Source organism: Sus scrofa, chromosome Y, assembly GCF_054392235.1.
Source record: "Sus scrofa isolate SSC_HxYL_T2T_F1_AM1 chromosome Y, Sscrofa_HxYL_maternal_Yorkshire_Landrace_v2.0, whole genome shotgun sequence".
NCBI classification, from domain to species: domain Eukaryota; kingdom Metazoa; phylum Chordata; class Mammalia; order Artiodactyla; family Suidae; genus Sus; species Sus scrofa.
Window position 1 is genome coordinate 3,879,662 of NC_139402.1, and position 22,646 is coordinate 3,902,307.

General features: G+C 46.4%; 1 protein-coding gene across 3 annotated transcripts in view; it reads left to right on the plus strand.

The window, feature by feature from the left end:
- The window catches only part of LOC110257937 (arylsulfatase F), a 63,836-nt gene that overhangs the window by 25,374 nt on the left and 15,816 nt on the right, over window positions 1-22,646 (plus strand). For 2 of the 3 annotated variants that reach the window (XM_085009060.1, XM_085009061.1), the window contains 6 exons: window positions 2,846-3,082; window positions 4,491-4,549; window positions 6,155-6,304; window positions 8,988-9,109; window positions 10,929-11,051; window positions 18,772-19,195. In XM_085009060.1, coding sequence (XP_084865186.1) covers window positions 4,539-4,549; window positions 6,155-6,304; window positions 8,988-9,109; window positions 10,929-11,051; window positions 18,772-19,195 — 830 coding nt within the window. In that variant the 5' untranslated portion in view covers window positions 2,846-3,082; window positions 4,491-4,538. The remainder of the gene's footprint in view (window positions 1-2,845; window positions 3,083-4,490; window positions 4,550-6,154; window positions 6,305-8,987; window positions 9,110-10,928; window positions 11,052-18,771; window positions 19,196-22,646) is intronic. The other variant, XM_085009059.1, reaches the window with a different exon arrangement.

Here is a 22,646-nt window from a genome sequence, read left to right on the forward strand (position 1 = left end):
TTTGTTTCTGATGATACAAGTCAAGAAATCTCACCCCCAGGAAGGCAAATATACCATATGATGTCACGTCTATATATGGCATCTAAAATACTACAAATGAGCGTAGTGACAAAATAGAAACAGACTCATAGGCACAGAAAACCAGCTCGTGGTTACCAAAGGGGAAAGGGAGGGAGGAATAATTTAGGAGTCTTCGGAGCTTGGGATTAACCCGTCTATAGAAAATAGATCAGCAACAAGGATTTGCTGTCTAGCACAGGGAACTGCAGCCAGTATCTTGTCCTGACCTCTGATGGAAAAGAAAGGCCAAGAACACATTTACAGGAGTAATTGCAGGACTTTGCTGTCCCCGTGCAATGCATGCAATATTATAAATCAACTCCGTTTCAGTGGGGGAAAAAAAAAGGAACCGTTGCCTCAGTTTGGGCGAAAGGCTTGCTCCGTTTTCATCAGTTCTTTGGTCTCATCTGCCGATCTTTCTTCCATGAAGAAAGAAAGCACAACCGCTGTCCTACACCGTAGTGGCATTCGGTCAACACCCTCCATTGGAGAGCGTGAATCAGACTTTGAAACGGGACCAGCCTGGCCACGCTGCCAGCGTTTGTAACCGAAAGCGGCAGCTGGCAGGCTCAGGGTGTGCAGAAAATGCAAAGAGCCCCAAGTCCTGTTGAAACAAAGGACTTAAGACAGGACCCAGCAAGTCCCCAGCGACGTGCAAATGCACAGGAGCAAGAAAATTTTCTGGGGTGGAAGGAAGTGTCCTGGGGAAACCCCCAGAGGGAAAACTTCACCCACAAAACAAACCAAAAAACCCATGGGCGGGACAGTCAGAACCTTAGCGGGTGGAAGAAAAAGAAGCCATGGAACGAATGTATGCCTCTGATAGGAATTGAACTGGGCTCCAATAAAAGAGGAGTATATGAAATTCATTTCCGTGTCCATGTTTCAAATACGTACATTTTCTTTTTTTGAGATTTGCAATTTTTTTTTTTTTTGGTCTTTTTGTCATTTCTTGGGCCGCTCCCGCGGCATATGGAGGTTCTCAGGCTAGGGGTGGAATTGGATGTGTAGCCGCCGGCCTATGCCAGAGCCACAGCAACGCGGGATCCAAGCCACATCTGTGACCTACACCCCAGCTCACTGCAACGCCGGATCCTTAACCCACTGAGCAGGGCCAGGGCTCGAACCTGCAACCCCATGGTTCCTAGTCGGACTCATCAACCACTGAGCCACGACAGGAACTCCAAGATTTGCTTTTTAAAAAAAACTCTATTATGGAAATTTTCAAATATTCCAAAGCAGTGGGCTAATAAAATGAACCTGGACTTGTCTACGAAATGCAAATCAGGGATGCAGGTGACCGCATTTGCATATCATTGCAACGTTATTGCCTTATTATGGTTAACCTTATTTCATCTCTAATCCTGCCTCCTGTTCTGATTCCTTTGAAGCAAATAGGATGTATTATTTCATCCGTAAATATTTCAGTATACATCCCTAAATAATGACTTTAAAAACATAGTACCAATACCTTTTGTACTTTTAAGTAATTAAGAAGAATTCCTTAATATTAAATATGTTCCTATTTCCCTGATTGTATCATTTTTTTAAACAGCCTGTATGTTTAAAATAGGATGCCAATAAAATCTGTATCTCGTTAAAAAAAAAAAAAAGAAAAGAAAAGAAAATACACCTCTGAGATATTTCAAACATGCTTGTCAGGGGGCTGCTGCAGGATTTGGTATTTAAGACATTTTTATCCTCTGTGATGTATTGCGCCGGATGAAAACTCTGCCGTTTGAGGCTCTCCTGACAGAGACCGGGTCCCAACCTTTTTTTAAAATTTTTTTTTTTTTTAATTTTAGTTGATTTGCAATGTTTGGTCAACTTCGGCTATACAGCAAAGAGATCCAGTCCCACCTAGATATACATTCTTTTTCTCATTTTATCTCCCATCCTGGTCTAACCTAAGAGACGGGATAGAGTGCCCTGTGCTGGACAGCAGGAGCTCATGGCATCTCCATTCTCAAGGTTGAAGTTGGCATCTACGGACCCCAAACTCCCCGTCCATCCCACTCCCTCCCCCTCCCCTTGGCAACCCCAAGTCTGTTCTCTGTGGCTGTGCGTCTCTTTCTGTTCTGCAGAGAAGATCGTTGGTGCCATATTTTAGGTGCCACATAGAATTGATGCCATGTGGTGTGTGTCTTTCTCTGACTTGTTTCACTCAGTCTGAGACTCTCTAGTGGCAGCCCTGTTGCTATGAAGGTGTCTTGTAAAGCACAGCTGCTTTACAGCTGTCGTGCTAGTTTCTGCTGTGCAGGAAAGTGATCTCATGATATATACACACATACAGTCTTTTAAAACTATTCCTTTCAATTATGGTTTATTGTAGAGTTTCCTGTGCTGGACAGCAGGACCTCATGGCTGATCCCTTCTCAGAGTCCCCGTTTGCATCTCTGAACCCCAACTCCCCATCCCTCCCACTCCCTCCCCCTCCTCCTTGGCAACCACAAGTCCCACACAGAGACAATTTTAATACAACCTGTCATCTGGAAAAGCAGTATTCTGGTGAAAGAGGGCCGTGTAGGGGGAGCATATGCAGATGGTTGGCAGACCCAACTTGCCTACCTCGTTGATTTCTTTGCCTGACTGCTCATGAACTTCTCCTTGGGCGTAGAGTCCCTGCGTGTTTGTTCCTCTATACCCACCTCTCATGTATAATGCCGGGTTAGGGGTTATGGGGTATTCCTTCTCTGACTTCACGACAGCCACTATCTGGGGCATGGCATTGCCAATCGGGATACTGCCTCTTTGCCACAGTCCCTCCCTGTGACCTGTCTTGTAGGACGCGATTCAGAAAGGATCCCCAGGGCAGACGCTGTATCCTTCTCTCCTTCTCGAGGCACCCGGACCACCCTAAGGCCACGCTGGAGACCAGCATCCAAGAAGCAGAATCCAACCAGCTCCTCACACTGGGAAAGCACGTTCCTCCTTGGGAAAGCCAGGCTTCATTTCACCAGAATGAATCACTCTGGTGAGAGTCACGGCTCAGAACACTCAGTTCTGACAAGGGTGGCAGCAGGTATTATGCTGAATTCATTTTTCCCCCCTGGACTTGTCAACACGAGATGCAAATGAGGGGTGCAGGTGACCTCATTTGCATATCGGCGTGAAGGACCTGGAGGAGCAGAGAGGGGAGCCACCATACCTCCTCCGGCTGCATGAGCTGGTGGTCCATGCAGCACAAAGCTCCGTGTCAGTGAGAGGAATCAGAAGGGCTAGAGCTCAGGTGGACTCCTGGCAGACAAGGAGCAAAAATCTGAGAGCTCAGGTGACAGCACTACTGGCAGGTGGGTTCAGAGGGGCTGCAGGGACATCCCTTCTTAAGGTTCCTCTCCTTCCCCCCCCCACCCCGTGGCGATGGGCAGTAGATGACCTTGGGATTTTGAAAACTCCTGTGGCTATTTTTTTAGACCTCAGTGGATCAGCTCACAGATGGAGAATTTGATTCCACGTCAGCATTTGACTGAGGTCCCCCCTTCCTTTCTGTTTCTTACCCTATCTTTTTTTGGGGGGGGGGGGTCTCTGTCACTTGCTTTGGGGAGGCCATTAGCATGCTGTTCTGGTATCTTTTTAAAGCACACATTCCCTTAATAGCCAGTACGAGGAAAGACACAACTTTCTTTTCTTTGATTGCCATGAATTTTCCTTGGTCCTCATCGAACCCCCTACCCCCGATTTTATACAACGATTAGCTCTCCTAACATCCTGCCATATCCTGGTTTGGATTGGGGTTAACACACACAAAAAAAAGAAGAGGTAGATCCGTCAGGTAAGCTTGTCATTTCAGGAGATCCACATGCATCTGCCCTGTAGACTTTCTGAGCTTAAACCTTTAGGTTCAGCAGTTCCTGAGACTCTTCACATGTCACCTGGGCATGTTTTAAGGTAGGTGTTGGGAGTCAGAAAATTTACTCAGGAGCCAAAGGGAACCAGGTAACCCTAGCATTTGGCACAGCAGGAGTTCTATAAAAAGAGGCTCACAGAGCCAGCATGTCCTGGATGCAGGGTGCATGCCATGAGATTTGGAAATCCAGTTTCAGAATGTTAGCCGAGCCTCCGCTCCCAATTCCAGAGAGAAATCCACAATGGACGCTAACTTTTTTTTTTTTTAATTAATATATATATATTTGGTCTTTTTAGGGCCGCCCCTGCAGCATGCGGAGGTTCTCAGGCCAGGGGTCGAATCAGAGTTGCAGCTGCCAGGCTACACCACAGCCACAGCAATGCCAGATCCAAGCCACGTCTTCCACCTACACGACCGCCCACGGCAACGCGGGATCCTCAACCCACGGAGCAAGGCCAGGGATCGATTCTGCGTGCGCAGGGATAGCAGTCAGAGTCGTTTCTGATGAGCCACGGCGGCAATTCCTGCACCCTAATTTAATAAGCTTGCACATAACACCTTTTTTTTTTTTTTTTAAATCCAGGACCTTTGATCTTCAGCCAAAGAACAGGAAGCGGCTTGGACGGACGTGATGAATTTCAGGTAAGGGAGTCGGGCTTGAGGGGCTGAGCCTGCTGAGTGTCCTGGACAGGTTGGGGTCCTCGGTGACTTGCGTATTCCAGACAGAGGCCCTAACGCCATGTTTTCCTTCTGCGCTCAGACTGATTCCAGCGCGTCTCTGAGAAAGAATAGGAAGCAACACAGGTATTCGGCACAGCACGGGGCATTGCATCCACTGTCTTAGAATAAACTACGAGGCAAAAGACTAGAAAAACAAAAATATATATATACACGCATACAACACCAAATAACTTCGCTGTACACCGGAAACTAACACAACGTAGTAAATTGACTCTATTTCAATTATACCAAAAATAAAAAAATAGATGAGCGATCGAGGCAGTGGAGCCCAACAGAGACACATTTCCAACACACTTAATCTTTTGTAGCAATATTGTAAAAACAGGAGATGGGAACAGCCATGCCACCAACTCCGGGCAGATAGAAAGCGTCTCTGCCCTGCTGGTGATTCGGAAAAGCCCTGGGGAAAAGGTTCGTGTTCCGCAGAGAGAGGCACCATCTCCCGTGGGTCCTGTTGGTTGGGAGTCAGATAAAGGAGCAGCTGGGGGCGGGCGGGGTGGCCTGTGACACCTTCTTTCCTTCCTCTGGGGGGGAAAAGATGCGAGAGGGGGTTTGAAATAGATACAAACACGAGCTGGCGCTGGAACTGAGTGTTCAGGGGTTGCAGAGCCATGTCGCGGGGGGGGGTGGGGGTGGTCGGAATCCAGCGGGAAGCGAATTCACTGCCTTGCTGAGAATGTGCCACTTCAATTGGGATGGAGCAAAGGGGTGGAAGTGGACTAAAAATTGGTGTCTGGATGCCAGGCTGGCCCCTTTGCAGAATTCAGGTCCTGGGCCCTTCTTCACGGCTCCTTTCTTCTGTGGAATCCCCCTCCCTTCCTTCTTTTCTTCCTCCCCCCTCCCCTTCTTTAAATTTTTATGGCTGCACCCGCCGCCACATATGAAAGGTCTCCGCGTTGCAGAGTTGCAGCCGCAGCTGCGCCAGATCCTTTAACCCACTGCGCAGGTCCGGGGATCAAACCTGTGCCTCCACAGCCACCCGAGCCGCTGCAGTCAAGAGTCCTAGCCCACTGCATCTCGGTGGGAACTCCTCTTTATCTTTATTTACCTTGCTTGTTTCTCTTCTCTCCGAGCAAAGGTCCTTTCAGCAAAGCTCCTCCTTGCACAGGTGTCTCTGTTCTGGTGTGAGGGGGGGATGCTTAGACGCCGGTCATCAAGGGAAAGTTCTAAGGACATGTTCCCTTTTCCAGGGAGGGACCAAACCTCCTGAGTTTTCACGTCTTCTGTTGGAGGAGCGCTTTGCCTCCGGGTAAACGTTTTCAGACTCCCCGCCTCGAAGGGCAGATGGTGTATTTGAATTGTGAGCCCAGGAAAGCCTCTCTCCGGGCCCAGCGGGTACCCTTCAACAGCGGCAGCCAGGACTTGGCAAGAGAAATTCATGAGCCTCGTCTGTGTGTGCCTGGGGAGGGTGGGCATCTCCAAGGAGCCCTGTGAGGTCTCCAGGAGACTGGAGTTGAATGTGGCTCCCTCAAGCTCCTGCCTGTAATATCCATGTTTGCTTTTCAGGACCCTCTTGTTCTGCCTGTCTTGGGTGTGTTTCCATTTAGACACCTGCCGGTCCCAAGTGGTAAAGGATGAGAAGCCCAATATTGTCCTGGTAATGGTGGATGACCTTGGCATTGGAGACCTGGGTTGCTATGGCAACAATACCCTTAGGTATGGTTTCTTACTGAATCCTGTTTTGTGTTTCGGTTTTATTTTATTTTTTTTTTAGGGCCACACTCAGAGCATATGGAGGTTCCCCGGCTAGGGGTGGCATCAGAGCTGCAGCTGCCAGTCTACACCACAGCCACAGCAACACCTGAACCGCATCTGTGCCCTATGCCGCAGCTTGCAGCAATGGGGGAATCCTTAACCCACGGAGCGAGGCGAGGGATTGAACCCTCATCCTCACGGACACCAGGTCTTAAACCCCTGAGCCACAATGGGAACTCCCTGAATCCTATGTTTTTCATCCCTCGTTCAGCATTGGAAGTTCATATGGTGTCTGACTGCCTCTACAGGCAAAAGGAAATTGATTTGTTTTTGTTGTTAAAGAAGCAAATATTCACTGCAGGACTTTTGGGGTGGATTCTTAGTTCTGTGCGTACTAGCTGTGACAGCTTGGGGAAGTGACTTGACCTTTGTGTGCCTTATTTTTCTCTCTTTTTCTTCTTCTTCTTCTTCTTTTTTTTTTTTTTTTTTTTTTTTTTAAGGCTGCACTCTCGGGATATAGAGGTTCCCAGGCCAGGGGTTGAATGGGAGCTGTAGCTGCCAGCCTGCGCCACAGCCACAGCAAAGCCAGATCGGAGCCGCATCTGTGACCTTACACCACCGCTCACGGCAACGCTGGATCCTTAACCCACTGAGTGAGGCCAGGGATCAAACCCGCAACCACATGGTTACCAGTCGGATTCCTTTTCTGCTGTGGCACAATGGGAAGTCCTTTTTTTGTGTGTTTTTTGTTTTTGGTCTGGTTTGTATTGCTTTGTTTTTTTTTTGGTGTGTACATGTCTTGTTTTTCTTTGGGATTGAGTGCTCAGGGAAAGGGCATTATCTGTGATTTCATACATGCAAAGCCCTTAAACTTGTCCCCTGGCACGTAGCAAGCCCTCTTTGATATAGACTGTTGTAAGGTGGGGTGATTTTGTCCTAGATTAGGCATAGTTTCACAACTCATCATTTAATGCTTCCTCATTGGGGGAAGCCAACAGACTGTTTCACGAGGTGTCGTAATTGAACAGTGGGCATTCTGAAAGAAAAACATCAAACAGGAACTCAGAGCTTTCTGATGGATTACAGAAACCTCCTGCATGAGCCACGCCTAGGGAAAGCTTAGAACTTCATGATTAGACCTATGAACTGTATACACGTGAAGAATTCTTTCCTGGTATACCCACGCTACAAATCTCTGATTTGGATTTAAAAAAAAAAAAAAAAAGAGCTGTTCTGAAAAAGTAGATGTCAAAATTAATTATTGCTTTCTTTTTTGGCTGCACCTGCCGCATGTGGAAGTTCCCAGCCAGGGATGGAACCCTCACCTCTGTGCTGACCTGTGACGCAGCTGTGGCTATGCGCATCCTTAAACCGAGGCACCGAGGCTCCCATGATGTCTAGGACTCATTATATTTCAGGTTCTCCCAAGCAGACGACCAGTCTGTCCCACTCATGTGTCCCTTTGCTTCCCTGCAGCCCCCAGACATCTGTACAGTTCATCCCCAGCAGGGTTTTTCCACCTTCTCCTCGAGCAGAGACATGTATCAGTGGAGGGTGTGGTCTGAATTTCTACTTAGGTCTGAAGTCACCTAAGGTCTGTAAGCGATTAGCCTTAATTAACCAGAGACCCTTAAATATTGTAGATCTAATATCATTAATTATAAATTAAATATATAATGTATTTATTTATAATTAAATGCATAATCATTTGTATAATTATCATCGACTATAATCAGTTATATAAAATTATATTAACTGTAGTTAAATATATATTTAATATATCACATATAAATACTTTTAAAGTTTATTTATATGTACTTATAGATATACTTTATATATACATATATAATTTATATATACATGTATAGATACTCACACACACACACACATTTTTTTTCTTTTTGTGACCACACCTGCAGCACATGGAGGTTCCCAGGCTAGGGGTTGCATCCGAGCTGCAGCTGCCGGCCACAGCCACCGCCACAGCTGCAGCAACACTGGATCCAAGCTGCATCTGCAAGCTATGTCACAGCTTGTGGGAATGCTGGATCCTTAACTCACTGAGCGAGGCCAGGGATTGAACCCACCATCCTTCACCCACTCAGCCCCTAGAACTCCTCCACTATATCCTTTTTGAAAAGGTCATACAATCCTCAGTAGATACCACAGTGCAAAAGGAAATTGCACTTGTCCTACCAAAACAACAGCTGCCTAAACGTAGGTATTTTCACCCTCACGGGGGGTGGGGGCGGGAAGGAAGAAAAGGAAAAGGAGCATTGTGGGCAGGTTTCTGCTTTTTTTTTCCCTTCTGAGTTCAGAGAGTTGCGGTGAACAGACAAGTTGGTTACTTTCAGATTTCTCTGCTCATTCTCTCTCTCTGTCTCTCTCTCACTCTCTCTCTCTCTCCCCTGTCTGTTTCTCTCTCTCTGTTTCTTGTTCTCCTGTTTCTCTTTCTCTCCTGTCTCTCTCTCTCTCTCTGTCTCTCTCTCTATTTCTCTCTCTCTCTTCTCTGTCTCTCTCCCTCTCTGTCTCTCTCTGTTTCTCTCTCTCTCTCCTCTCTCTTTCTCTCTCTCTGTCTCTCTCTCTGTCTCTCTCCTCTCCATCACCTGTCCTCCCGTCTATCTTCCTGACTCCCTCCTCCCAGGACCCCTCACGTGGACCGCTTGGCCAGGGAAGGTGTGCAGCTGACTCAGCATATCTCAGCAGCTTCCATGTGCACGCCCAGCCGATCTGCTTTCCTGACGGGACGATACCCCATCCGATCAGGTGCGTCACCCGGGGAAGCCTGCGGTCCCCTCAGCATGTGGGGAAACAGAGGTATGGCTGGACCGTGTTGGAAAGTCCCCAAGCGCACACGCACACGTGTAGCTCAGTCAGGTTTTTCTAACCTCAAGATGACGCTCTTATTCAGAGAGTCCGGTGACGGGGTACGGGCTTGGCTTTCTCCCAGGACAATAAACGGGAAGCTGCCCTGGATGGGAATAATAAACTGAAGGTGTCTGCCTGGATCCAGTCTATGGTGAGGAAGAATGAGTCGAGATGTGTCACACTTCTGTGGCAACAGTGTAGCCACTGTGTGGATGGAACTGTCGTTTTGTTTATCCATTCATCAACCCACAACCGGTGCAGTTTTGTCCTGCTGCTTGGCTGTTAGGCATAGCACCGAGGTGAATTAGCCTCTTCAACTGTTTCTGTAGACACCTCGTTTCCGTGCTGTGGATACAGACCTAGGAGGGGGATTGGCTGGGTTATATGGCAGACCCCAGAGGGATGGTGGGCTCGGTTCCAGACCCCCTCTACCAAGCAAATATCACAGCAAGGTGATGACACAAATGTTTTGGTTTCCCAGTGCCTATAAACGTGAGGTTTCCACTATGCAGTAGTCTACTAAGGGAGTGAGGGCATTATGTGTACAGACATGTACAGGAGTTCCCATCATGGTGCAGTGGTTAACGAATCTGACTGGGAACCATGAGGTTGCGGGTTCGATCCCTGGCCTTGCTCAGTGGGTTAAGAATCTGGCATTGCCGTGAGCTGTGGTGTGGGTCACAGATGTGGCTTGGATCCCATGTTGCTGTGGCTGTGGCGTAGACCAGTGGCTACAGCTCCGATTCGACCCCTAGCCTGGGAACCTCCATATGCTGCAGGAGTGGCCCCCAAAAAGGCAAAAAGACAAAAAAAAAAAAAAAAAGAAAAGAAAGAAAGAAAGAAAAATCATGTGCAGACCTTCATGAAAAAAGGCTTTATGGAGTCCTCTTGTGGCTCTGTGGGTTGAGAACCCAATGTAGTGTCTGGGAGGACGCGGGTTCAATTCCTGGCCTCCTTCAGTGGGTTAAGGATGCCGTGAGGCCTCAAGCTGTGGTGTAGGTCACAGATGCAGCTCAGATCCAGTGTTGCTGTGGCTGTGGTGTGGACCTGCAGCTGCAGCTCCGATTCAACCCCTATCCCGGTAACTTCTACATGCCACAGGTTCAGCCCTACATAGCAACACAAAAATACTTTATGGCTAAGAAATGCTCACCTTCCTCTGAGCCTTTGGCCAGTCCCAGTAGTAACATCAAAATGTTTCCCATCACAGCTAGCAACATACCTGTGGTCATAATAAGAAGGTTGAAATCCTCTGAGCACTCTCAAAGGGGGATGCTGTATTACGAGGGGAGCAAAGGCTGTTGGGAAAAAATGGTGCCGATAAATTTGCTCGCTGCAGGGTTGCCCCAAATCTTTAACTGGACAAAAATGAAAAAGAAAAAAAATCTGTGGAGTGCAATAAAACCGGGTCTGCCTGTGCTTTGAAAGGGGAGCAGGATGGTTGTGGCTGATGGGCACAGGTGATGGATGGGTGATTTAAGAGGGCACAGAGCATCTGTTCACAGGTGCTATTGTCAGTCTCTTCTTCAATTAACCATTGAAGCTGTCCCTTCAATGCCTAACGGTCTCCTGGAAGCTTTTATGCCCAGTGAGATTTATAATATCCTACTTAGCAGCATCAGATAGCACATGTCTGCCTTCCAGAAAGCTCCATAGCTCTCCCACGCTTTCGCTGACTCATCCTAGCTGTATGATTTTTCCCCCACCTCCCTTTTAGGAATGACTTCTAATAGAATTTCCCGCGTCATCACATCTCTTGGAGTCCCAGCCGGTCTCCCTCTGAATGAAACCACCTTCGCAGCCTTGCTCAAGAAGCAGGGCTATCACACGGCAATCATAGGTAAGATGCCATTGCAGGGTGGACCCGGAGACGTGCTCCTACCTGGACTTCCTGGTTCCCTGAGATCTTTCTTTAAAAACAACGCTGCATCTTGGCTATGGCAGAGAAGACCCTTCTTCCCACCCAGGCCTGGGCCATCTGCCATCTTGGTCTCTGTGTGTCTTTGTGGTGCAAGATTAAGCTGTATCCATCTCCTGTGGTCTTGTACCGGCTAACGCCTGTCCCTGGCTTTCCGGAACGATGTGTTCTCACCATGGCATGTTGGTCACTGGAGACCCACCAGGCCCCCTCCCATGCATTTCTCCCAAAAGGACCGTGTTCATTTCAGACATAGCTCAGGCATGGCTCAAGACCCCTTTCCCACCTGACCCCCACCCCCCGCTTTGCCAGATGTCCCCACGCTTCGTGCTTCTGTATCACCCCATGCATCTCATCTTTGCAAAGACTCCTCTGTCCTGGGATGGTCTTTCTCCATAATCTTCTGCAGACTCTGAAAGCCTTCATCTCAACAGCCACGTATCATGTGAGAAATGTAGGCATTCCCATTATAGCTCGGCGGTAGGAACCTGCCTAGTATTCACGAGGACACAGATTCCATCCCTGGCCCTGCTCAGTGGGTTAAGGAGCCAGTGTTGCCATGAGCTGTGGTGTAGGTTGCAGACACGGCTCAGATCCCAAGTTGCTGTGTCTGTTGTGTAGGCTGGCAGCTGCAGCTCCAGCTCAACCCCTCTCCTGTGCCGTAGGTGTGGCTCTACAAAAAAAAAAAAAAAAAAAAAATGCCATGGCATTCACACAACTGGCTTTATGCATTGTTGACTTTTTTTTTCTTTTTATTTTTTTATTACTCAGATGAATTTATCACATCTGTAGTTGTGTAATGATCATAACAATCTGATTTCACAGGATTTCCATCCCATAGCGCAAGCACATCCCCCCACCCCCGAAAGTGCTTCCAAACAAACTTTAAACTATTTTGTTTGAGTTCTGTGAAAAATGTCCTTGATCATTGGATAGGGATTGCATTGAATCTGTAGATTGCCTTAGGTAGTATAGTCATTTGGATAATATGGACTCTTCCAATCCATGAGCATGGTGTATCTTTCCATCTATTTGTGTTCTCTTTGATTTCTTTCATCGGCGGCTTATGGTTTTCAGAGTACAGGTCTTTTGTCTCTTTAGGTGGGTTTACTCCTAGGTATTTTATTCTTTTGGATGCGATGGTAAACGGGATTGCTTCCCTAATTTCTTTTTCTGCTCTTTCATTGTTAGTGTATAGAAATGCTGTCAATTTCCGTGTATTGATTTTGTCTCCTGCGACTTTGCCAAATTCGTGGATGAGCTCTAACAGTTTTCTGGTAGAGTCTTTAGGATTCTCTAGGTATGGTATCACGTCATCTGCAAATAGGGATAGTTTGGCTTCTTTTCTTTCCAATTTGGATTCCTTTTATCTCTTTTACTTCTCTAATTGCTGTGGCTAGGACTTCCCAAACTATGTTGAAGAGTAGTGGCGAGAGTGGACATCCTTGTCGTGTTCCTGATCTCAGCGGGAATTCTTTCAGCTTTTCAGCATTGAGAATGATGTTCGCTGTGGGTTTGTCATATATGGCCTTTATCATGTTGAGGTAGGTTCCCGTTATGCCCCCTTTCTGAAGGGTTTTCGTCAGAAATGGGTGTTGGATTTTGTCAAAGGCTTTCTCTGCGTCTATGGAGAGGATCCTATAGTCTTTATTCTTCAGTTTGTGAATGTGGTGTATCCCACTGATGGATTTGCGAATATTGAAGAACGCTTGCATCCCTGGGATAAATCTCACTTGATCATGATGTCCAATCCTTTTAATGGATTGTTGGATGCGGTTTGCTAGTATTTGGTTGAGGATTTTTGCATTGATGTTCATCAGTGAAATGGGCCTGTAGTTTTCTTTTTTTGTGGTATCTTTGTCTGGTTTTGGTATCAGGGTGATGGTGACCTCATAGAATGAGTTTGGGAGTATCCCTTCTTCTGCAATTTTTTGAAATAGTTTCAGAAGGAGAGGTGTTAGATCTTCTCTGAATGTTCCATAGAATTTGCCTGTGAAGCCATCTGGTCCTGGACTTTTGTTTGTTGGAAGTATTTTAATCACAGTTTCAATTTCAGTTCTTGTGATGGGTCCATTCATCTTTTCTATTTCATCTTGGTTTAGTCTTGGAAGATAGTACCTTTCTAAGAGTTTGTCCACTTCTAGGTTTTCCGTTTTATTGGCATAGAGTTGCGTATGGTAGTCTCTTATGACCCTTTGTATTTCTGGGATGTCCGTTGTTACTTCTCCTTTTTCATTTCTAGTTTTATTGATTTGAGTCCTCTCTCTTTCTTGCTTGATACGTCTGGCTAGGGGTTTATCAATTTTGTTGATCTTTTCAAAGAACCAGCTTTTTGTTTCATTCATCTTTTCTGTGGTTTTCTTTGTTTCTATTTCACTGGTTTCTGCTCTGATCTTTATGATTTCTTTCCTTCCACTAACTTTAGGTCTTGTCTGTTCTTCTCTAGCTGCTTTAGATGTAAAGTTAGCTTGTTTCTTTGAGCTTTTTCTTGTTTTCTGAGGTGGGCTTGTATTGCTATAAACTTTTCTCTTAGAATGGCTTTTGCTGTATCCCATAGGTTTTGGAGTGTTGTATCTTCATTGTCATTTGCTCCTAGGTCTTTTTTAATTTCCTCTTTGATTTCTTCAGTGATGCATTGGATGTTGAGTAGCATGTTGTTTCGTCAACATGTGTTTGTGTTTTTTGCAGTTTTTTTCTTGTTGTTGATTTCTATTGAATAGCTATAGTGTTGTGGTCGGAAAAGATGCTTGATATGATTTCAATTTTCTTAGAGCTACTAAGGTTGGACTTGTAGCCCAGGATGTGATCCATCTTAGAGAATGTTCCATGTGCACTTGAGAAGAATGTGTATTCTGCTGCTTTGGGATGGGATGTCCTATAAATATCTATTGAGTCCCTCTGGTGTAATGCATCATTCAGGGCCTGTGTTTCCTTATTTATTTTCTGTCTGGTTGATCCGTCCATTGCTGTAAGTGGGGTCTTGTCCCTCACTATTATTGTGTTATTGTCGATTTCTCCTTTTAAGGTTGTTAGCAGTTGCCTTATGTGTTGTGGTGAACCTGTGTTGGGTGCGTAGATATTTAAAATTGTTATATCATCTTCTTGGATTCATCCTTTGATCATTATGTAATGTCCTTCTTTGTCCCTTAAAATATTCTTCATTTTAAAGTCTATTTGATCTGATATGAGTATTGCTACTCCAGCTTTCTTTTGATCCCCGTTTGCCTAGAATATTGTCTTCCATCCTCTCTCTTTCAATTTGTATGTGTGCCTAGAAGTGAAGTGGGTCTCTTGAAGACAGCATATATATGGGTCTTGTTTTTGTATCCATTCAGCCAGTCTATGTCTTTTGGTTGGCACATTTAGTCCATTAACATTTAGGTAATTATTGGTATGTATGTTCTTATTGCCATTTTATTAGTTGCTTTAGATTTATGTTGGTCTTTTTTCTTTCCTTCTTCTCTTGTTCTTTTCTGCCTAGAGAAGTTCCTTTAGTATTTGTTTTAAGGCTGGTTTAGTGTTGCTGAATTCTCTCAGCTTTTGCTTATCTGTGGAGGTTTTGATTTCTCTTTCAAATCTGAACGAGAGCCTTGTTGGGTAGAATAATCTTGGTTGGAGGTTTGTTCCTTTCATCACGTTGAGTATATCATGCCACTCCCATCTGGCCTGCAGAATTTCTGCTGAAAAATCTGCTGATAACCTTATTGGGGTTCCCTTGTGATTTGTTTCTTTTCCCCAGCTGCTTTCAAGATTTTCTCTTTGTCTTTAAATTTGGTCAGTTTGATTAGTATGTGTCTCGGGGTGTTCCTCCTTGGGTTTATTTTATATGGTACTCGTTGTGCTTCTAGAGTTGAGTGAGTGGTTCCTTCCCCATGTTAGGGAAGTTTTCGGCTATTATCTCTTGGAATATTTTTTCTGTCCCCTTCTCTCTCTCTTCTCCTTCTGGCACCCCTATAATACGGATGTTGGTATGTTTCATGTTGTCCCAGAGTTCCCTGAGACTCTCTTCATTTGTTTTCAAGCTTTTCTCTCTGTTCCGCATCTGTAATTTCTACTAATCTGTCCTCCACCTCGCTTATTTGCTCTTCTGCCTCCTGTATTCTGCTGTTAGCTGCCTCCAGTGAATTTTTTATTTCAATTATTGTATTTTGCATCCCTTCTTATTTAAGTTTTATATCTTTTATCTCTTTGCTCAGTGTTTCCTGTAAGTTATCCATCTTTGCCTCCAGTTTATTTCCAATGTCTTGCATTATCTGCAGCATCAACTGTCTAAAGTCTTTTTCCTGGAGGCTGAGAATCTCCTGATCACTTAGCTGATTTTCTGTTTTTTTTTTCTTTCTCCCTCATCTGAGGTATAGTTCTCTGTCTTTTCATTTTTGTAGGTTTTTGGTGTGGTGACCTTTTTACAGATAATAGAGTTGTAGTCTCTCTTACTTCTGATGTGTGCCTCCCTGTGGCTAAAGTCAGTATGGGGGCTTGCTGTAGTCTTCCTGATGGGAGGGGCTGATGCCTGCCCACTGGTAGGTGGAGCTGATTCTAATCCCTCTGGAGGGTGGGACTTAGTCTCTGGATGGGATTGGGGCAGCTGTGTGCCTGAGGGGTCTTTAGGTAGCCTGTTTCCTGATGGGCAGGGCTGTGATCCCACCTGGATTGTTGTTTGCCCTGGGGCTTCTCAGCACTGACTGACTAATGGGTGGGGCCCGATTTCCCTAAATGGCCCCCTCCAGAGAAAGGCAGCTGCTGAATATTCCCGAGAGCTTTGCTTCCAATGTCCTTCCCTCACGACAAACCACATTTACCCCTGTTTTCCCAGGATGTCCTCCAAGAACTGCAGTCAGATTTGACCTAGATTCTTATGGAGACCTTGCTCTGCCCTGGAACTCAGTGCATGTGAAAGTCTGTGTGCGCCTTTTAAGACTGGGGTCTCTGTTTCCCCTAGTCCTGTGGAGCTCCTGGGCACAAGCCCCACTGGCTTTCAATCCCATCCCGGGATTTAGGGGTCAGTTCAGAGGTGAAACCGTGGTGCTCTTTGGGGGTCATGACCCCAGTTTGTGGTTAATGGTACCCCAGTGACCTGGCTTGGTGGAAGCTGACAGGTGAAAGGATGTGAGGGCAGAAACCGGCCTCACCTCGCCAGTCTCAGGGATGAGGACGTGGATTCTTCTGAGGGCTGAAGGACAGAGGGGATGTTCTGACGTGAGGAGTGTTGTCCGAGAAGGCCAGGTTTCTGCCCCAGCTGGGCACATTCTCTCGCTGCGTGGGCCTCCACCCACCTCGAGGTTTCATTAACACTGGACCACGGGGGATGGCCTTCTCCCAGCTCGCCATCGGAAACCCCTTTGATTTTTGTATTTTTTCTTTTTTTTGTAAAGTGCCAGAAAGTCGGTATTTTGATTTCTGTGCATGTTTTAACAATTAACGTATAGTTTATTTACAATGTTGTGTCAATGTCTGCTATATGGCAAAGTCAGCCAGTTATATGTATGTGTGTGTGCATGTGTGTGTGGGTATACGTATATGTTCTTTTCTCGTACTATATTCCATCATGGTTTAACCCAAGAGACTGCATGGAGTTCCGTGTGCTGGACAGCAGGACCTCCTGGCTTCTGCATTCTCAATGGTGTAGCTTGCATCTGCTCAGCCCACACTCCCTGTCCATCCCACTCCCTCCCCTCCCCCTCAGCAACCCCATGGCTATTCTCTGTGTCTGTGAGTCTGTTTCTCAGACCTCTTTGATTTGGTAACAAGCTGGACGTGGACAAGAAAAGCCCATCCCAGAGAAGATGCAGGACAGAAACCTGCCCCACCACCATGGCCCTCTCAACCATCTGCCCCCGCGGGCCCTCAGAGAGGTGGACGTGCCTCCTCCAGGTAGCCCGAACAATTTCTCCATTTTAGAAGACGCACGTTAGCACAGTCTCGGAGAGTCCACACGCCAGTAGGACTCACGGGAGCTTCTGGTTATGGGTCAGGGTGTGGCAATTTTTACAGCATAAAGCCCTTCCTTCAACAGAGAAGAACATCAGTAGAGGCCCTATGATTTCTGTCCAGTAAGATAGCCATGTATAAATCCTCCATTATTTGCCTCTGTCTATCATCTATCTATCTATCCAGCTAACCATCTACCCCTACATATCTGTCATCTACCTATCAAATCATTGTCTATCTATCTATCTACCCATCCATCTGTCTGTCTGTCCATCTATCTATTCATCCATCTGTCTGTCTATCTATCTAACTATTCTTCCATCTATCTATGTATCTATCTGTCCTCTATTAATCCATCTATTCATCTATCTATCTGTTCATCCATCTGTCTATGTATCTATGTATCTAGCATCTATCTGTCATCTATCTATTCATCCATCCATCTGTCTATCTATTCATCTGTCTATCTATCTATCTGTCTGTCCATCCATCTGTCTATCTATCCATCCCTCTATCCCTCTGTCTATCATGTATCTATCCGTCAATCCGTCCGTCTATCTATCCATCTATTCATCCATCTGTCTGTCTATCTATCTATCTTTCTGTCCATCCATCTGTCTGTCCGTCTCTCTATCCATCCGTACATCCGTCTATCTATCCATCTATCTATCTATCATCTGTCTTTCTATCTATCTATCTATCTCCCCGTCCATCTGCCTGCAGATGAATACTCCATTGACCATATCTATCTACCATCAACCATTCATCTATCTGTCCATCCCATGTCTATCTGTCCATCCATCGTGTATCAGCTAACTTGTCTCTAACTTGTGGCTATAACTGAGCCATCGATGTAGCCACCCGTGAGCCCACCCATCCGTCTTCTGTTGTATCCACCTCACTATCGACCTGCTGACCTACCTACCTCTCCATCAGCCACAGTATCTTTGTCTCTCTCAACCTGCTGACCTACCTACCTCTCCATCAGCCACAGTATCTTTGTCTCTCTCATGTTCCTACTTTGTGGCCATGACCTTGTCCTCTCTGTGAATGAGAAATCGCCCAGGTGACATCCTTGCTGCAAACCCACAATGATATTTCTCTCCATTTATTTTCCATCCTCTCTGGTCACTCACAACCAGATCTCAACACAAACTTATACGAGCTAGGGAAACAAACAAACAAAAAAACATGAGTCTATGCTGAAGTTGGATTTTTTTTTTTTTAAGGGCCACAGGTGCAGCACATGGAAGTTCCCAGGCCAGGGGTTGAATCAGAGCTGCAGCTATGCCACAGCCACAGCAGCGCCAGATCTGAGCCACATCTGTGACCTACACCACGGCTCACAGCAAATGCCAGGTCCTTAACGCACTCAGGCAGGCTAAGGATCAAACCCACATCCTCATGGATTCTAGTTGGGTTCGTCTCCACTGAGCCGCAACGGGACGTCCCGAACATAGATTTTTCAGCCAAAGAAAAAATATCTGCTCCATTAATTACTGCTTTTCTCTTTCTTTTGGCCATGCCGTTGGCATGCCAAAGTCTCCTCTGCCATATCGGTGCCAACACCAAACCCTTAACCACTAGGACACCAGGGAACGCCTGCCTTCTCCATTTTTGTGCTTTGATGGACTCTTTCAAAGGGAGAAGGGTCTCATATGCTCTTTGTGATGTGCCAGGGTATCATGCCTTGCTTGTGTGTGTCTAATTTCAGGCAAATGGCACCAAGGCTTGAATTGCCACTCCCGGAATGACCACTGCCACCATCCCTCCAATTATGGGTTTGATTACTTCTACGGCATGCCGTTCACTCTGGTCGCCCCTTGCTGGCCGGATCCTTCCCGTCAGACAGAATTAGCCATCGCGAGCAGAATCTGGCTCTTTGTGCAGCTGATCGCCGTGGCAGTGCTCACCTTGGCTTTGGGGAAGCTGAGCGGCTGGATTTCCGTCCCCTGGTTCCTCATCCTTGCCATGGTCCTCTTTATCTTTCTCCTGGGCTACTTCTGGTTTTCCAGCTTTCACTCCTCTCTCTACTGGGACTGCCTCCTCTTGCGAGAGCACAAGATCACCGAACAGCCGATGAAGGCAGAACGGGCTGGGTCCATCATGCTGAAGGAGGCGCTCTCGTTTTTAGAAAGGTAAGGCCCCTTCAAAAAAAAAAAAAAAGAAAAGAAAAGAAGAAAAAGAAAAGAAAAAAATCCATGGGCTAAGGATGAAAGAATGAGTATTGAAAAAAATAGCAGATGCTGACACGAACTACACTGAGTCCAGGGATGGAATTTCCTGTGAAGGCCATGGTTCGGGCTACACAACGATAGGGCATGTTTGGAAGGCCACCTGGACCTCCAAGGGCAGTGTCGCTAAGTCTTTGCTATGAAAAGCACAGCCGCTCTGTGGTTCCTGAAATTCATATTCTCTCCGACCAAGATCCGATCACACTAGAGTCAAACCCGCACATTGGTCTTATTAATTCACGGTGCATGTGACAGTGGGAAGTACAGGTGCTTGGGAGTGAGACACTAGGATATGCTGACCATTTCATTATCTCCCTGTTCAGTAAAACCTTGGCAAATTCAAATCAGAACGATTGTCTGTCTTCCTTCCTTCCTTCCTTCCCTCCTTCCTTTCTTTCTTCCTTCCTTCTTCCCCCCACCCACATCTTTCTTCTTGCCTCTTCCTTCCTTCCTTCCTTCCTTCCTTCCTTCCTTCCTTCCTTCCTTCCTTCCTTTCTCTATCTCTCCCTCTCTTTGCCTCTCTTCACCCATGGCATGCAGAAGTTCCCTGGGCAAGGGCCAGGGGTCAAACCTGAGCCACAGCAGCAATAACGCCAAGTCCTTAACCGTCAGGCCACCAGGGAACTCTGGAAGGGTTATCTGTGAGCATGTGACAGCTAAGGGATGTTATGTTGAGAGCATCACGATGGCCTTTATGAAGCCCCACTGCATCCAGCACACGGGGAACTTTCCCTCATGAAAATGAGAGGGGCCCCTTCTAGGAAAAGTCCGCAAACATGTTTTTCGTTAGCTCTTTCATCATCGGTGGAGGCTTTGAGCTTCACCCCGTACCGTCTTGGGATCTGGACTTCAAGGAATCATTTTCACTGAGTGATGGGAACAACCCCATGGTGAGAAATAGGGGCGTGTGGGCATCAGCGTGGATGCCGTTCTTTCATGCTGTAGACTTTTGGATACATCAGAAGAAGCACCCTTGATAAAATGATAGCTCACCTGAATCTTCACAGGTGAGTCAGAGCCAACTGAAAGGAAGGAGCAGGCTGGCATTCCTGGCAGAAGCTGAAGCATTAGAAAAATGGTGTGTTTGCAAAGATCCGTGAGCCTTTGGTCTCGGAATAGGATGAACCCAGCCAGGCAGCATCAGAGGAAGTCTTGTGTGTTTGAGGGTTGACTCAACTTGGAGTCTCTTAAGGATTGAAGGGACCTTGTGGAACCCGAAAATGAGCATCATCTTTACCCTGTTGCCGTTTAGAGACCAGGAGAGCGAGAACTTTATTTGCATTGTAGATGCAAGAGGATGGCTGCTTTCCTGTAGGGCAAGGAATGCTCCAAGTTCTGGAAAGCTGGACAAAGAGGTCATTAGCATATTGTGAGGTGGCCCCCAGCCCTTGGAAGCTTCAAGAGGCGAGCTGCTTGGTGAATCAGCCTTGGGACCACAAGCTGGTGGCTCAGGGTCACAAATCCGGAAATAGCTTTCACGTGGATTCTTGGTGCGTGGTTTTCTGAGGGCTGCTGTGACCCGTTTCCTCTTCATGTCTGAAAGTGACATAAATGTATTATTATATGATGGTGCTTGAGGTCAGAAAAATCAAATTCATCTTCTAGGGCTAAAATCTGGGAGTTGGCAGGACTGATTTCTTCTGCAGGATCTGGGGAGGAATTTCTTCCTTGTCTATTCTGGCTCCTAGAGGCCGCCTGCTTTCCTTGGCTGTATCACTTCCTGTTCTGCTTCTGTTGTCACGGATCCCCTTATTTCTTCTGATTTCTGATTCTATTATTCTTAGAAGGACTCTTGTGACTGCATTGGGGTCCACCCAAATAAGCCAGGGTCATCTCCCCACATCAAGGTATGATTGACTTCATCACACCCTCAAAGTCCCTTCTGCCATGGAAGATAACGTATGCACAGGGATTGGAATGAGCGTGTGGGCATCGTTAAGGTGGAGCACTGTTCAGTTTGGGTTAAGAGTGGCATTTTGGGAATACTACACAGTCATGAAAAAGGCTGTTTGCCACCACACGGATGCAACCAGAGATGATCCTACTGAGTGAAGTACATCAGACAGAGAAAGGCACATACCATATCATATCACTGCTATGTGGAATCCAAACTATGACACAAACAAACCTACTTTCAGAACAGAAACAGACTCACAGACATAGAGAAGAGCCTTGGCATTGCCAAGGGGGAGGGGGCGGGATGGATGGGGAGTTTGGAATTGGTAGATGCAAACTATGACATGGAGAATGGTTAAGCAATGAGGTCCTGCTGTCCAGCATAGGGAACTCTATCTAGTCTCTTGGGATAGACCGTGATAGAAGATAGTATGAGAGAGGCAATGTATATCTGTGTATGAGTGGGTCACTTTGCTGTCCAGCAGACATGGACACAACACTGTAAATCACTCTATTTTATAAAAGAATTAAAAAGAATGATGTTTTTGGAAAGAGACGGATCTCAGGGCAGTGAACCCTAAGGTGAAAAACGATCTTCTCTGGTCCTCTTCGTGCAGACACTGAGGAAAATCATCCTGCAGAAACCCATCTCATCTGTCTCTAATAACCTCTGTTGATGTTTCCTATGCTTTTGGCTTTAAAGTATTAGTTTCTCGGGGCGTCCATGAAAAAGCACCACGAGCTGAGTGGCTTACGATGACAGGCATTCATCCTCTTACACTGCTGGAGACCAGAAGTCCAAAATCAAGGTGTCGTGTTCTAGACTAGAAGATGCCTCCTTACCTTGTCCAGCTTTGGAGGGTTGTCAGCCGTCACTGTTCTTCTTTGGCTTGTCTATGTGTCACTCCAATTTTTCCCTTTGCCTTCCTGCTATTTTCTTCCCCTGTGTGTGTGTGTCCTGATGTCTGTCTTCCTATGAGGACACTGGTTATGGGATTTCCAGACCCACCTTCATCTACTCTGGCCTCATCTTACCTAATCACATCCCCCAAAGATCCTCGTTCCAATTACGAACACATTCTGAGGTTGCCGGTGGACATGCGTTTTAGAAGGATACTCCTCAAGCCAGCCCCTTCTGGTGCAACTCTTAAAGAGAAAACGCCCTCTTCCTCCCATTCCTTACTCTCTGCAATCTCATCAGAGCATAGTTTTCCCTAAGGCAGTTGCTTAACTTGTGTGCTGCCCTGCTTTGCTGACAGCATGTGTTTTGTGCCTATCTTTAGGACTTGAAGTAGATCAACAGCTTTGCATGCGTCTCCACACGGAAACCAGAGGTGTGAGGACAGCTTGCCAGGTGGTGTCTGTCGTTGCTTGCCCTGGGGTTGTGAAAGTGCGGAGTTTCTAATAAATCCCGCCTGTGCCCCCATTCCTGTGCCTCTCTTGGGGTGTGACCCTAGTC